General features: G+C 40.0%; 1 protein-coding gene across 1 annotated transcript in view; it reads right to left on the bottom strand.

The window, feature by feature from the left end:
- The window catches only part of LOC100369099 (uncharacterized), a 155,864-nt gene that overhangs the window by 29,709 nt on the left and 112,252 nt on the right, over positions 1-13,903 (bottom strand). The window contains exons 53-57 of the mRNA XM_085499013.1: positions 8,696-13,849; positions 7,235-8,416; positions 6,193-6,414; positions 1,441-2,127; positions 436-747 (exon numbers count right to left, since the gene is read on the bottom strand). Of these exons, the coding sequence (XP_085355139.1) occupies positions 436-747; positions 1,441-2,127; positions 6,193-6,414; positions 7,235-8,416; positions 8,696-13,849 (7,557 nt within the window). The remainder of the gene's footprint in view (positions 1-435; positions 748-1,440; positions 2,128-6,192; positions 6,415-7,234; positions 8,417-8,695; positions 13,850-13,903) is intronic.

The raw sequence follows: 13,903 nt of genomic DNA, 5'->3' as shown, positions 1-13,903 counted from the left end.
TCCCGTTTCTCCTACACGTATATGTTTACCATATGTACCAGATGGACATATCTGACATATCTTTATATGGGTAGTCCTCGTAAAAACACACAATGATCAGACATGTAATTCCATTGTTGGAGTTTACATTAAAAAAATAGTTAATCATATTACATGCTGTAGTAAAATAATTATCGATGGGGGTGGTGGATTGACGAACATCTCACCGACTGAGGGCAGTATTGCATTAGCTAACTAAATACGTAACAGATGTATCATTCCGTGTTAAAATATTTCAGGTGTGATCCCGATAGAAGTAAACACGGAAACAATATTGAAATACAAAACTGAGTACGAAGAAAGCCTATGTCGATACAGCACTCAAATTTATCCGTAATTCCATTGTTGGAGTAAATAGTTAATCCCATTACATTCTGTAGTAAGAAAATTACTTACCATCGGAAGGTCTTATTGTACCAGGCGGGCATTTCTTAGGCGCTGGGGTTCCTTCATCACAGTAAGATCCAGGTGGACAGATTCCATTGTTGGGATAATCAACTGTGGCAACTGGAATAGGACTCTTAGCGGCACCTTCACAGTAATATCCAGCAGTGCAAAGACCAGTGGGGTAACTATTACCAGCACCAGAACAGTATGTACCAGGTGAACAGTCTGTACACTCGTCTTCTGTACTCAACATGGTGACATTGTTAAAGGTACCTGCAGGGCAAGGTATAGGACTAGGTTCCCCTTCCACACAGTAGTGTCCTGAAAGGTTATAAATAGAAATCATTATTATTATAGATCTGACACTGAAAACAATAGAATTTACCTACCCATAAAATACAATACAGACAGGTTTGAAAGTGTTATCGACGCATTTGAATGTTTTTCCTATTTGGAAATCACATTCATATTTGTGTATCACATTCAAAGACTTTCCTTCCAGAAGTGCTATAGTGTGTGATCTAAAAAAGAAACTTGCAACTGAACACAAAACCTTTGCACAGAACAAAACATTTGTTGTTGCCAGTTTGGGCTGTTATCATTAATTTATTAAAAATTACAACTACAGGCAGAAAAAAAATGTATAATAATGAAGTTACCATGACAGTCAGCAAAGTATGCAGTCAGGCAGTACAGGATTGCATGGATATCTACAAAGCATACCTCAATATGATCATTGTACTGCCTTTGCACATACTCTCTGGTATTCTCGTAATATGCTACATTATCACATGACTATGCTGCATATTATTAACAGCCACGCTGTTTAGCGTGAAATACCATTGCCAATGTGGTATGGTAAAATCTTTATATTCACATCATTATCTTAAATAGAGAAAAACAAATGCTATGGTACCATGTACATAAAAATTCAGACCAAATAATATAGTCAGTTGTAATGCAATTACATTTGTAAATATACTGACTAAAATTTTATTTTGACCATATACTTACCTGACATGCATGGTTCTGGAGAAGTCATATTCATATATGGACACATAAAACCATCCGGACATATAGTACAGTTTCCTTGGCCTTCATTGCCGTTATAATAACCAACTGGACATCCCAGATGAGTTGTTGCCCCAATCGGACAATAATATCCAGCGGGACATATGTAGCCCATTGCTGGATCGGTTGGCGTTGGTGTTGAACTCCCACCAGTGCATACGTAGCCAGCATAGCATAATGGTGCATTATCCACCCGTACAAAACCTTGTAGATTACAGTAGTGACCAGGTCTACATTCTTCGCAGTCTTCAGCCTGGGTTACTTTAGTATTTATTGAAAATGTACCAATCGGGCATGGTTCTGGATATGCAGTTCCGTTCATGCAGTAGTACCCACGTGGGCAAATATCGTTACCAGTAAATGTAGAATTGTCGGTGTAATCGACAAGGTGACCTGCTGGTGTTGGTGATGCAGCTCCACCAGTGCAGTAATAACCAGCAAAGCATTCATCAGTTGGTGTAGTTAATGCCGGGGTTTCACAATAGAAGCCGGCTGTACAATCAGTACAGTTGTCAACATTCCATAGATACGTACCATCTCCATAGGAACCAGCTGGACATGGTTTGGCTTCACCTATAGCTGTTCCTGGGGGGCAGTAGTATCCTTGTGGACAAGGAACAGCTGCAGTACCTGTCAACATACAATAGTAAAAAATAGTAATTACTATTAACTCAGATACCTTGCACAAAAACTCATCAACAGCAGGTCTATTTGTTTGTCATTTTACACCATACACATGTGTCATATCACCCTGATCTAATTTGCACCAATAAACAATATTTGAATGTGTCAGATTATAAACAAATAAATATTTCTATATTTCCTACGAGAAAGATTTCTTTCTTTCTTTCTTCGTTTGACAAAATGCTTACTTTGACAGTCAAACTAAATCAAAGAAAGCTTAGAAAGAACTCCCGTGTGCTGAGAGTTTTGGAGACACATTAAAAATTAATTCAAAATTACTTATACTTGAGATATTGATGGAATAGCTGAAAACTAATTATGTAAATAAGGTAACTAATATGAACAGATTTAAGTGTAAAACTAATAATGTCTGCACAATGTACCAAGTTTCATTGAAATGTGATAAGAACCAAAAAAATATTAATTATTATGCTAATTAGAGAATTAATATGAACAGATTTTAACCCAAAATTAATCAGACTGTCTATTGTCCTAGAGCATTTATGTACCAAGTTTTATTCAAATGTGATGATCAATACTTGAGATATCAGTATTAATTATGTTAATTAGATGATTAAGAAGCATAAATATTTACCAAAAACTAATATGGTGCATAGTCTTACGTTCATTGAAATGTGATGGGTACTCTTTAAAAGTTTCATTGAAATACAATGAGTGGTTTTTAGACATCATAGAACAGCAAAAAATTAACTAATTATGCAAATTAGGTAATTAAAAGGCACAATTATTTATCCCAAAATTAATCAGGTCTCTGCATAGTCCTAGAATATCTATGTCGCAAGTCTCATTGAAATGTGATGATTAGTACTTGAGATATCAGGTGAAAAGCTGAAAATTAACTAATTATGCTAATAAGGTGATTAATATGCACAAATATTTACCCAAAAACTAATAAGATCTCTGCACAGTCCTCAAGTAACTATGTACCAAGTTTCATTGAAACGTGGTCATTACTACTCGAAATATCAAAAGCTGAAAATTAATTAATTATGCAAATTAGGTAATTAATATGTACTGATATTACCCTAAAAACTATCAGGTATGTGCAGTGTCATATGACACCTATGTACCAAGTTTTATTGAAATGTTATGATTAGTACTTGAGATATCAGTGGAAAAGCCGAAAATTTATTAATCATTATGTAAATTAGGTAATTAATAATATTAACAGATTTTTACCCAAAACTAATCAAATCTGCGCATTAGTTCAGAGCATCCATGTGCCAAGTTTCATTGAAATCCAATGAGTGGTTCTTCAAAAATCAGTGGAACAGTCATAGAACAGCTTAAAATCAGTTAATTATCATGCAAATTAGGTAATTAATATTCATAGATAGTTACCCAAATCTAATCAAATCTGCGCACTAGTTCAGAGCATTCATGTGCCAAATTTCATCAAAATCCAATGAGTGGTTCTTCAGATATCAGTGGAACAGTCTTGGAACAGCTAAAAATCAGCTAATTATCATGCAAATTAGGTAATTAATATTCATAGATTTTTACCAAAACCTAATCAACTCTGCGCATTATCCCAGAGCATCTATGTACCAGGTTTCACCAAAATTTGATTAGTGGTTCTTGAGATAACGGTGGAACAAAAAAAGTGACATACATACATACATACATACATACATTTCTCTTTTTTATTACTCAAGTATTAAAAGTAACAATTATTTACAGTTTAAAAACTCACACGTAGGTGAGGGGAAAGGAACAATTAAACTAATATTAAATCGAATAATAATTAACGAGTGAAGTGATGTCGATTACAATTGTGTAAGTTACTGATAAACGAATGTATATATAAGGTAAATGCGAATGAATAAAGCGAGATTGAAATGTGCGAAAAATGATGATATGTTGAAATTAAACGGGTACATAAACGAGTTGAATTTTGCGATTGTTTCTTTGCCAATGTCTATTTTGCGTTGATCTTCTGTAGATTTGTTACGTGATAAGTAGTCTAGCCATTGTCGATGACATCCGAAATTCTTAGTGCGTCCCCATCTAGTGTAGCCACTGCACCATTGACACACCACTGTAGTTCAAATACGCCCAATGTCTTCATAAGTAGATGGTAGTTGTAATCGCACGTTATTCTATATTTCAGGCGAGAAAAGAAGCACTGTACCACACTGACTTGAGCTGAATCTTTCAGTTTGTTGTATCTGGTTATATGTATAGCTGTTTTGAGTGATGAAAGTAAATAGCACAACAAGCGATGTGACTGAGTGGTGGTTTTCCCCCTCGGTGGACCAAGAACATAGTAGGCAAGAGGTACATTTTGCCAATCAAGTAATTTATAGATAATTGTGTTGAAAATATCAAAAAGTGGTGTAAGCCGTGGACACTCGACAAAAATGTGAGCTATATCCTCCTTTTGTTTACAGAATGGGCAATTATCAGTATTTTGGAGACCAGATTTCAGTAGGAAGCTGCCAGTGGGGTAGGCGCCATGTAAGAGCCGCCACTGGAGGTCGCCTTCCTTTTTGGTAATAGGTGAAATATAGCAGTCGTTGTAATTTGGCCGATGTTCGTCTGTCAGAGAGAGTACATCTGACCATATGTTGTAACGGTAAGTAGTGTGTTTCAATAGGTAATTTGTAGAAATGATAAATTTGTAGATGGAACCTTTCTGTAACTTATAAAGTGGGCAGTTGAGTAGTATATTATTGTCATCATCACGATAAAGAAGCTCAAGATGATAAGATGACTCAGTGACTTGTGTGCTAACATTACTGTAGTTGTTGATAATTGTTTTCATTCCTACTGGTATCGCCCGGTGTGTGATGTCTAGTGCCATTTTAAGCAGCCTTTTAGAATAACATGGTACTTTGCCATATAAGCTTTCTGTGTCTAGCCATTTGTTGTTCGACAAGAGATCACCAATTTTAGTTATACCACCTTCACAAAAATGAGTAAGAACAAGTGGCACTTGTTGTATTGGATGTAGTATTAAGTTGTTGTGAAAGAGAGGTTCCTGGCAGACAGCATTGTATGATGTTGGCTGATTTCAGTAGGAAGCTGCCAGTGGGGTAGGCGCCATGTAAGAGCCGCCACTGGAGGTCGCCTTCCTTTTTGGTAATAGGTGAAATATAGCAGTCGTTGTAATTTGGCCGATGTTCGTCTGTCAGAGAGAGTACATCTGACCATATGTTGTAACGGTAAGTAGTGTGTTTCAATAGGTAATTTGTAGAAATGATAAATTTGTAGATGGAACCTTTCTGTAACTTATAAAGTGGGCAGTTGAGTAGTATATTATTGTCATCATCACGATAAAGAAGCTCAAGATGATAAGATGACTCAGTGACTTGTGTGCTAACATTACTGTAGTTGTTGATAATTGTTTTCATTCCTACTGGTATCGCCCGGTGTGTGATGTCTAGTGCCATTTTAAGCAGCCTATACATACAGACATACAGACAGGGTAACTGCAAAGACTCCCTTTTGTGCTTCGCACACGGGAGTCAAAAATCGTTGTTTGACAATTTTGAAGAATCAAGGTTTTATTTCATACTAGTTTCACCTGTCTTGTCTAATAAAACTTTGTTGGATGAAAACATTACCAATACGAACAGACAAATATGAAGCTGTCATTCATTACACACGTACTAGTATTACCCATTCAAATACTTTGCATATGCAAATTAACTTTTTCACCTACAGACTTTCTTGCTCAAATTTTTCTTCAGTTTTTACTCAAAATAATTTGGCTATTACAATCTTCTGAAGGAAAGTGCAGACTATAAACAGGACTATTTTGTGAATTTGTGATGAAAAGAGGGAACTGGTGGTGAAAAGGTTAAACCATATTTTTCCAGTAATTGCAATTAAGTTTGAAAGTGAAAATAAATTCCGGAATGCAGTATACAGTCATAACAAGAGGGTGAATGTATTTATCATTTGCAGTTGGCAAGAAAAAATATTATTTTGGTTATTCTAATGGATTATTAGGGTCATAAAAAAATTATAAAATGAGAAGTGACTTACCATTGGTTGGATCACAGAAAAATCCAGCTGGACATTCTCCACATTCACTTTGTCCACTCTGGGGTTGGAATGTACCATTTGGACATAGTAAGGGTTCCCAGGAACCAATCGGGCAGTAGTGTCCAGGAGGACAGAGTAAATCATATGGACTTGCAATAGCTTGACCACCAGGACAGTAGTACCCGGCATCACAGTCACCATCCGGTACAATATTTCCAATTCCTAAGATGAAACACAAAACGTACTGGGTAATTGTATTATTCAATTCATATTGACAATTTAATTTTATGACAAATCATAGTATTTTATGTGACTGTACGCTTTCTGAATTTCATTCCTCATCAACAAAACTGATTGTAAATGTTAGTATTTTAACATACATATTTCTAATACTGTTAACCCTTGAGTGGCATCATTTTTTCCGTTAAAATTGAATTTTTCTATAATTTCTGTGTTTTCCTATTGGCAAGTGTTCATCAGAATTTTTGAAAACAATTTCACAGCCTTATTTTCTGAATTGTTACAAAAGTTTACTTTGGTGTTCACCAGAGGTTTAAAATATACTGTAAATCGTTTTATTTTCGCTGCTATGCATTTTCACAATATATGATTATATGGCATTTGTAGAGACAAAAATATGCAAAAGACACCAAAAATGATCAATGAATTTTTTTGTTGCAAAACTCAAGTGGTTTACAGTAAGCATGATAAATTACTGTATAACTCAGTGCAGTGGTGAAGTATTAAATTGGAAGTCAGTGGACTCCTTTGTACCATTTTTGACCATTTTTGTATTATCAGGCTCCCTCCTATTTTGCATACTCGCCCACCATTGTGTTTTTAATACTCCAAACATACTCTGGCAAAATACACTGACATGGCCTTTAATTGGCATATATGATTTGGATTTTTGTCAGAAAGACTATGAACTATGGTATGGCTTGTACACAAAATAAATTGATCAGTTCTCTGTAATGAAAGAGTTTATAAAAACGTGCATATAAATATAATTGTCAAAATTTACATAAATGGAATCACATACCTTCACAATATTTGCCTGCTGTACAGTTTACACAATCTATGACATCGATGTTTAGATATGATCCAGTATAGGTACCAGAAGGACATGGGAATGGAATATCGGTACCAACAGGGCAGTAGTGACCAGGAGGGCAGTCATGCTGATCCGGAGTATCGCTTGTGTGGTTACAGTAATAACCGGCATAACAATATCCAGTTGGGAATGCTAATCCTGCTGTCTGGCAGTACATGCCGGGAATGCATGGTTCTGGTTCGTCTGATCCAGTGGGGCAATAGTAGCCAGATGGGCACAGTCCTCCAACGCTGAGAGAGAAGTCTGGACACACACAGTCATATAACGGATGACAGGTATCGTTTGGATACACATAACTAGTAGGAGTTGGAAGTGGTGCAGCAAAACCAATGTCAAATGGCCGATACATATCAGAACCACCTTTACAGTAATAACCTTCATCACAGAGCCCTGATGGGTATGATAGACCACTACTTTCACAGAATAAACCAGGTGGGCAGAGCTCACAACTTGCATCACTTACTTGGCCAGTAAAATTGTTGTATGTGCCACCTGGGCATGGATACTGATCAGCAAACATCGTTCCAACGAGGCAATAATGTCCGACCGGGCAATCTACGGGGACTATCGTAGTGTTGACACAATATTTACCAGCAGGACAAACATAACATGCATCCAATCCCTCAATTGGTGAGTAAGTACCAGGCTCGCATGCCTGAGGTTGAGCAGAACCTTGAGGACACTCATATCCGGCAGGACAGAGACCTCCTTCTCCTGTGTAATCATTATTATCTGGAGCGGAAATATTAACACCATGTGTGCAATAATATCCTGGATCACAGTCACCGGCAACATGATCTAACCCTGGAATGTCACAATAACTACCACCAGAACATTCAGTACAGTCGTCAGAAGATGCCAAGCCTTCAATTGGTCCATATGTACCTGCTGGACATGGTTGTAAATCATAAGCTGTACCAGCTGGACAGTAATACCCTGGCTCACAGGGAATGGGATAGTCTCCTCGAATACAGTAATATCCAGCTGGGCATTCCAGGCACACAGCAGCACCGGTCACATTCATGTAGGTGCCATTGGAGCATGGAATGGGTCTCTCACTTCCTAGTGGACAATGATGTCCAATAGGGCAGATATCTCCAGTTACACCATCTGAAAGTGAAATAAAAATCCTTTATCTTAGATATAATTATTACATGCAGCTATAGATTCCTCAAATGATAGTGTGATTTGTTTTGATACCCCATTGTCCAAATAAGTTTAATAATTAAAAACAAAATAATTATTATAATGAATGAATGAATACAACTATATGATTATTTGTATATAAACATATAATATAAATATATTTGTATATAATCAAGTGGAATCATTGTATCTCATAGAAGTATCATGCATGTGTTGATCCATACTATGTAAAGTAATACTTACCAGTAGGATTTGCTATATAGGCAGCACTGCTACAGAAATATCCCTCATCACACTGATCAGTGACATTGGGTTGTCCTGATGTCAAGCAGTAGTATCCACCATCACATGGAAGACAATCTGATATATCATCCATACCCTCCTGAGGTTGGCGATAACCAGCACCACAATCCACAGGAGTGGGTGTACCTTGTGGACAATAGTGGCCAACTGGACATAGATAACCATACGATTCACTGGTTGGGTTTGGTGTTGTGGCTCCGAGCTCACAGTAATGTCCAGCTGTGCATTCGTCAAATGGTGTCACCAATCCAGGATTTGGACAGTAGTATCCTGGATCACAGAGTGGACATTCAATATCAGCACTCAGGCCTGTAGTGTTGCCATAACGTCCTGCTGGACAATCAATTCCAGCCACTGATCCCTCTTCACAATATCGTCCCATTGGACAAATATTGCCAGTGACCCCATCAGTTGGAGTTGGAGTTTCAGCACGTCCAGCACAGTAATAACCAGCATAGCACACAGCTGTTGGGGCAGTTAAACCAGCTTCCTCACAATAATAACCAGCTGTGCAATCAGTACACTCATTTTGACTGGCCAGATTGCTCTGATTGGAGAATGTTCCAATTTCACATTTATTTTGTTCTGCATATTCAGTGCCAATAGGGCAATAGTGTCCTGGTATACAGTCCATTGGAACAATAACTCCAGTTATGTTTCCATATTCGTAAGGATCACAGTAAAATCCACTTAAACATGATTCACATGAAGGTTGGCCTTCTGTTGGTTGATATTCTCCTCTTGGACATATTAAAGGTTGTGGACTTCCTACTGGGCAGAAGAAACCCTTTGGACAAACATACTCTGTTGGTGTCTTAGTGTTTTGTCCCCCAGGGCAATAGTAACCAGCATCACAAGGACCAGTTGGTTCAGATAGACGCTCTCCTTCGCAATACATCCCAGGAGTACAGGACAAACAGTCTGCTAATTCAGTGTTGTGTGTTGTATTTGAGAAAGTACCATTCGGACAAGCTGTAGGTACTGCGGTTCCAACTTCACAATAGTGGCCAACAGGGCAGTTATACTGAGGTGGATCTGGTCTGATATCAATTCCAGGGCAGTAAAATCCTGCTGAACACTCTGCTTTGGGTTCTGCTAGCTCATAATCATCACAGTACCAGCCACCTTCACACTCCACGGGGAAGGAGGTTCCTACAGGACAGTAATATCCAGGCGGACAGCGATTACCAGTATAATCAATATTAGGGCAGGTACACATTGAAATATCAGTCGCATTTCCTAAAGGTAATGGCCTAGAGCTCCAAGATCCACCAGTACAGAACCAACCAGCACTGCAATTACCCGTAGGCACCTCCAGTCCATCTCCCTCACAGTAGAGTCCTGGTGGACACAGCAAACATGAGGTGCTGTTTTGTTGGCCTTCAAGCCTGTTGTATGTTCCCTCTGGACATGGATACTCTATGTTGTATTCAGTTCCTATAGGGCAGTAGTGACCAACTGGGCATGGGTAGATGATAGGATCACTTGTATTTCCTGGACAATAGTGCCCAGCTAGGCAAGGTGTACACGAACTCTCTCCTTCAATGATGGTGTAGGTACCAGCTGGACAGGGTATAGGTGTTGGTGTATTGGAAGGGCAGTATGTACCTGGTGGGCAGACTCCACCCACACCTGTGTGGCCATCAGTGGCAGTTGGAGTAGCTGTGTTGACACCAAGTTCACAATAATGGCCAGCATTACAGGGGCCATTAGGCGCAGGAGATCCAGGAATACTGCACTGTTGTCCACCAGTGCATTCTGTGCAGTCTGATTCCTGTATTAAACTAGTAGTAGCCCCATATGTGCCAACCGGACACATTTGAGTGTCCCAACCAGTACCCTCAGGGCAATAGTCTCCCTGTGGGCATCTTTCTGCATGGCCTTGTGTACAATAGTATCCTGCTGGGCAAATGTCACACACAGAAGCACCAGTATGATTCATAAAAGTTCCATTTGGACATGCTGATGGCCAAGCAGAACCCTCCTCACAATAATGACCTTCCCAGCATATATTTCCTGTGATTCCATCTTGAGGTGTACTTGTATTTGCACCAATAATACAATAGAATCCAGCTTGACAAAGACCGGTCACGTTGGTTTGCCCAGATGACTCACAATAGTAACCACCAGTACAATACAAACAGTCATCAACTGCATCCATTCCTGCTGAGGGTAGGAATGTCCCAGAAGGACATGTCACTGGGTAGTCAGTGCCATTTGGACAGTAGTAACCAGCCCAGCAGACATCGCCATAGACTTGACTGATAGGATTTGGTTCTTCTGAGGCAAGGGTACAATAGAAACCAGCCCAGCATAGTCCAGACTCTTTTGTAAGACCAGTCTGTCCACAGTAATAACCTCCGGTACAGTCACTGCATTCAGCAGCACTTTGCAGACTTAACTGATCACTGTATGTACCCATTGGACATCCCACACCAGTGATGCTCCCTATTTCACAGTACTTTCCTGCTGGACAAATATTACCAGTCACAGCATCGGTTGGAGTGGAGTTATAGGCACCACTTGTACAATAATAACCAGCTGTACAATCACCACTTGGTTCAATATTTCCTTCTCCTTGACAGAACATCCCTGGGGTACATGGCGTACATTGACCAGCATTATAAAGGCCAGTCATGTTACTGTAGGTACCTGCTGGGCATAAATATTCTCTCTCGTATGTAGTACCTTCTGGGCAGTATGAGCCTTCAGGACAGATGATCGGAACAGCCACACCTCTGTAACTTCGGTATCTTCCACTGAAGTTGCCAGCAAGTGTCATATTCTCTGCATCTAAGTCTTCATAGTCGCCAAACGCTTTACAATAGAAACCTTGCGGGCATATATCACAGTTTGATCTGCTCCAGTGTGGTTGGTAATATCCACTGGGGCATCCAGTCTGGTTCCAGCTACCTTCAAAACAGAAGTGCCCAGGACTACATGCCAGATCCACAGGTTGAATTGATGCCTGACCCCCTGGACAGAAATACCCGGCAGCACAGAGACCACTTGGGGCAGCAAGACCATATTGTTCACAATAAGAACCAGGAGTACATTCCTCACAGTCTGTAATATTAACATTGTATTCCTTTCCAGAGAATGTTCCAGGTGGACATGGCTCCTCAATTTCAGTTCCTTCAGGACAGTAATAACCAGCTGAGCATGGTTCTGGGTCTCGTACAATTGAACTACCATTACAGAAGTAACCAGCAAGACACAGACCACTTGGTGCGGCTAATGCATGTACCTCGCAGTATTGACCAGCTGGACATAGTAGAGGACGATCTGATCCTTCTGGGCAGTATGTACCAGGGTGACATATTCCGCCAGTGTCATTCAGCGAATAAATCGGACATTCTGAAGCTGAGTAACTTGCTGAGGTATTGATAAAGATATTTGGTTGGTTTGTGTATGCTCCTTGTGCACAGTACCATCCAGGTGCACACTTATCAGTCGGGACATCCAAGCCATCTCCTTCACAATATTCACCCGGGGTGCAAGGAAGACAGTCATAGATGTTGTCACCTAAAGTTCGGTTGTTGAATGTACCTGCAGGGCATGGGTGTTGGGTTGCATACTCTGTACCTTCTAAGCAATAGTATCCCTTCCAGCACGGTGTATCCAAATATGTTGTAAAGTTAGCCAAGCAATAGTAGCCCGTTGGACATGGTTGACAAATTGGTTGCATGGTGAGGTCATTGTAAGTTCCAGCTGGGCAACCAATGGGGTATGCTGTACCAACAGGACAGTAAGTACCCTCCCAACATGGCCCACCAAAACCTGTATTGTTGTTATTTGGAGCAGGTGTATCAACACCAAGTTCACAGTAAAAACCTTCAGTACATTGACCTGTCACTGCTGTAGCACCTGTCTCACTGCAATAAAATCCTGGATCACACTCAGTACATTCTGCAGCATCTTTCAACATCCCCAGTGGTCCATACGTGCCAGTAGGACATGATTCCCAATTGAATCCAGTGCCTTCCGGACAAAAGTTTCCTGCACGACACGGATCAGCCCTATCTTTATTTATGCAGAAGTATCTAGCCGGGCAGATATCACAGGCACTGGCTTGTGTGTGATTCATATAGTATCCATCGTTGCATGGAATAGGTGCACTACTTCCTAATTCACAATACGAACCAGCAGGACACTCATCGCCAGTAACACCATCTAATGGAGAGCTTGTATTAGCACGACTCGTACAGTAAAACCCTGGATCACAGTCTTCTGTGACATTAGTCTGGCCTTGTGTGTCACAGTATTTACCACCTGTACAATCTATACAGTCTGATAATTCATCATGACCAGTGTCATGTAAAAAGGTGCCAATTGGACATAGTATTGGATCATATGTGCCCTCTGGGCAATATCTACCAGCTGGGCAAGTATCCCCATAGACCTCACTGATAGGGTTTGGGTCAATAGCACCAAGTGTACAATAGTATCCTGGTAAGCATGGTCCTGTTGGTGCAGTAAGACCTTCCGTTTGACAATAGTATCCTGGTGTACACGCTTGACATTCTGTAACATTCTCGAGTCCATACTCATTACTGAATGTGCCAACTGGACATTTGATCCCTTGATCGGATCCTTTTGGACAGTAGTAACCTGGCTGACATTCATACCCAGTCAAACCATCTGTAGGTCTAGAGTTATTAGCTGCTGAGACGCACACAAATCCAGCATCACAGACATCGGCATATGCAGTCAAGCCTTGCCCATCACAGTACGTACCACCTGGACAAGGCTGACATTGAGCGTGTATTTCCAACTTGGTAATGTTGCTGTAATACCCCTCAAGGCATGGATACTGATGGCTTCCTTCTGTACTTTCAGGACAATAATAACCAGCTACGCAATCCACTGGGATGACAACACCATGACTAGCGACACCATAGATCAAGGCAGCTTCTGTAGCATCACAATAATATCCAGCAGGACATGCTTTACATGTAGGCTTGCCTTCTTCATCCTGATACTGTCCAGATATGCATGGTTCAGGTGTTGGACTGCCAGTCGGACAAAAATGGCCGATGGTGCAATTGAACTCATCTGGTGTTGGTGTGCTTTGTCTAGCGGGACAATAGTAACCTTCAGTGCAATCACCAGTGGGTTCAGTATTATTATTTCCTTCACAGTACATTC

The sequence above is a fragment of the Saccoglossus kowalevskii genome, chromosome 5 (assembly GCF_978046115.1).
Source record: "Saccoglossus kowalevskii chromosome 5, keSacKowa6.1, whole genome shotgun sequence".
In the NCBI taxonomy this organism is placed as follows: Eukaryota; Metazoa; Hemichordata; class Enteropneusta; family Harrimaniidae; genus Saccoglossus; species Saccoglossus kowalevskii.
Note: the sequence above shows the minus strand (reverse complement) of the source record. Positions and strands in the feature narration are given on the sequence as shown.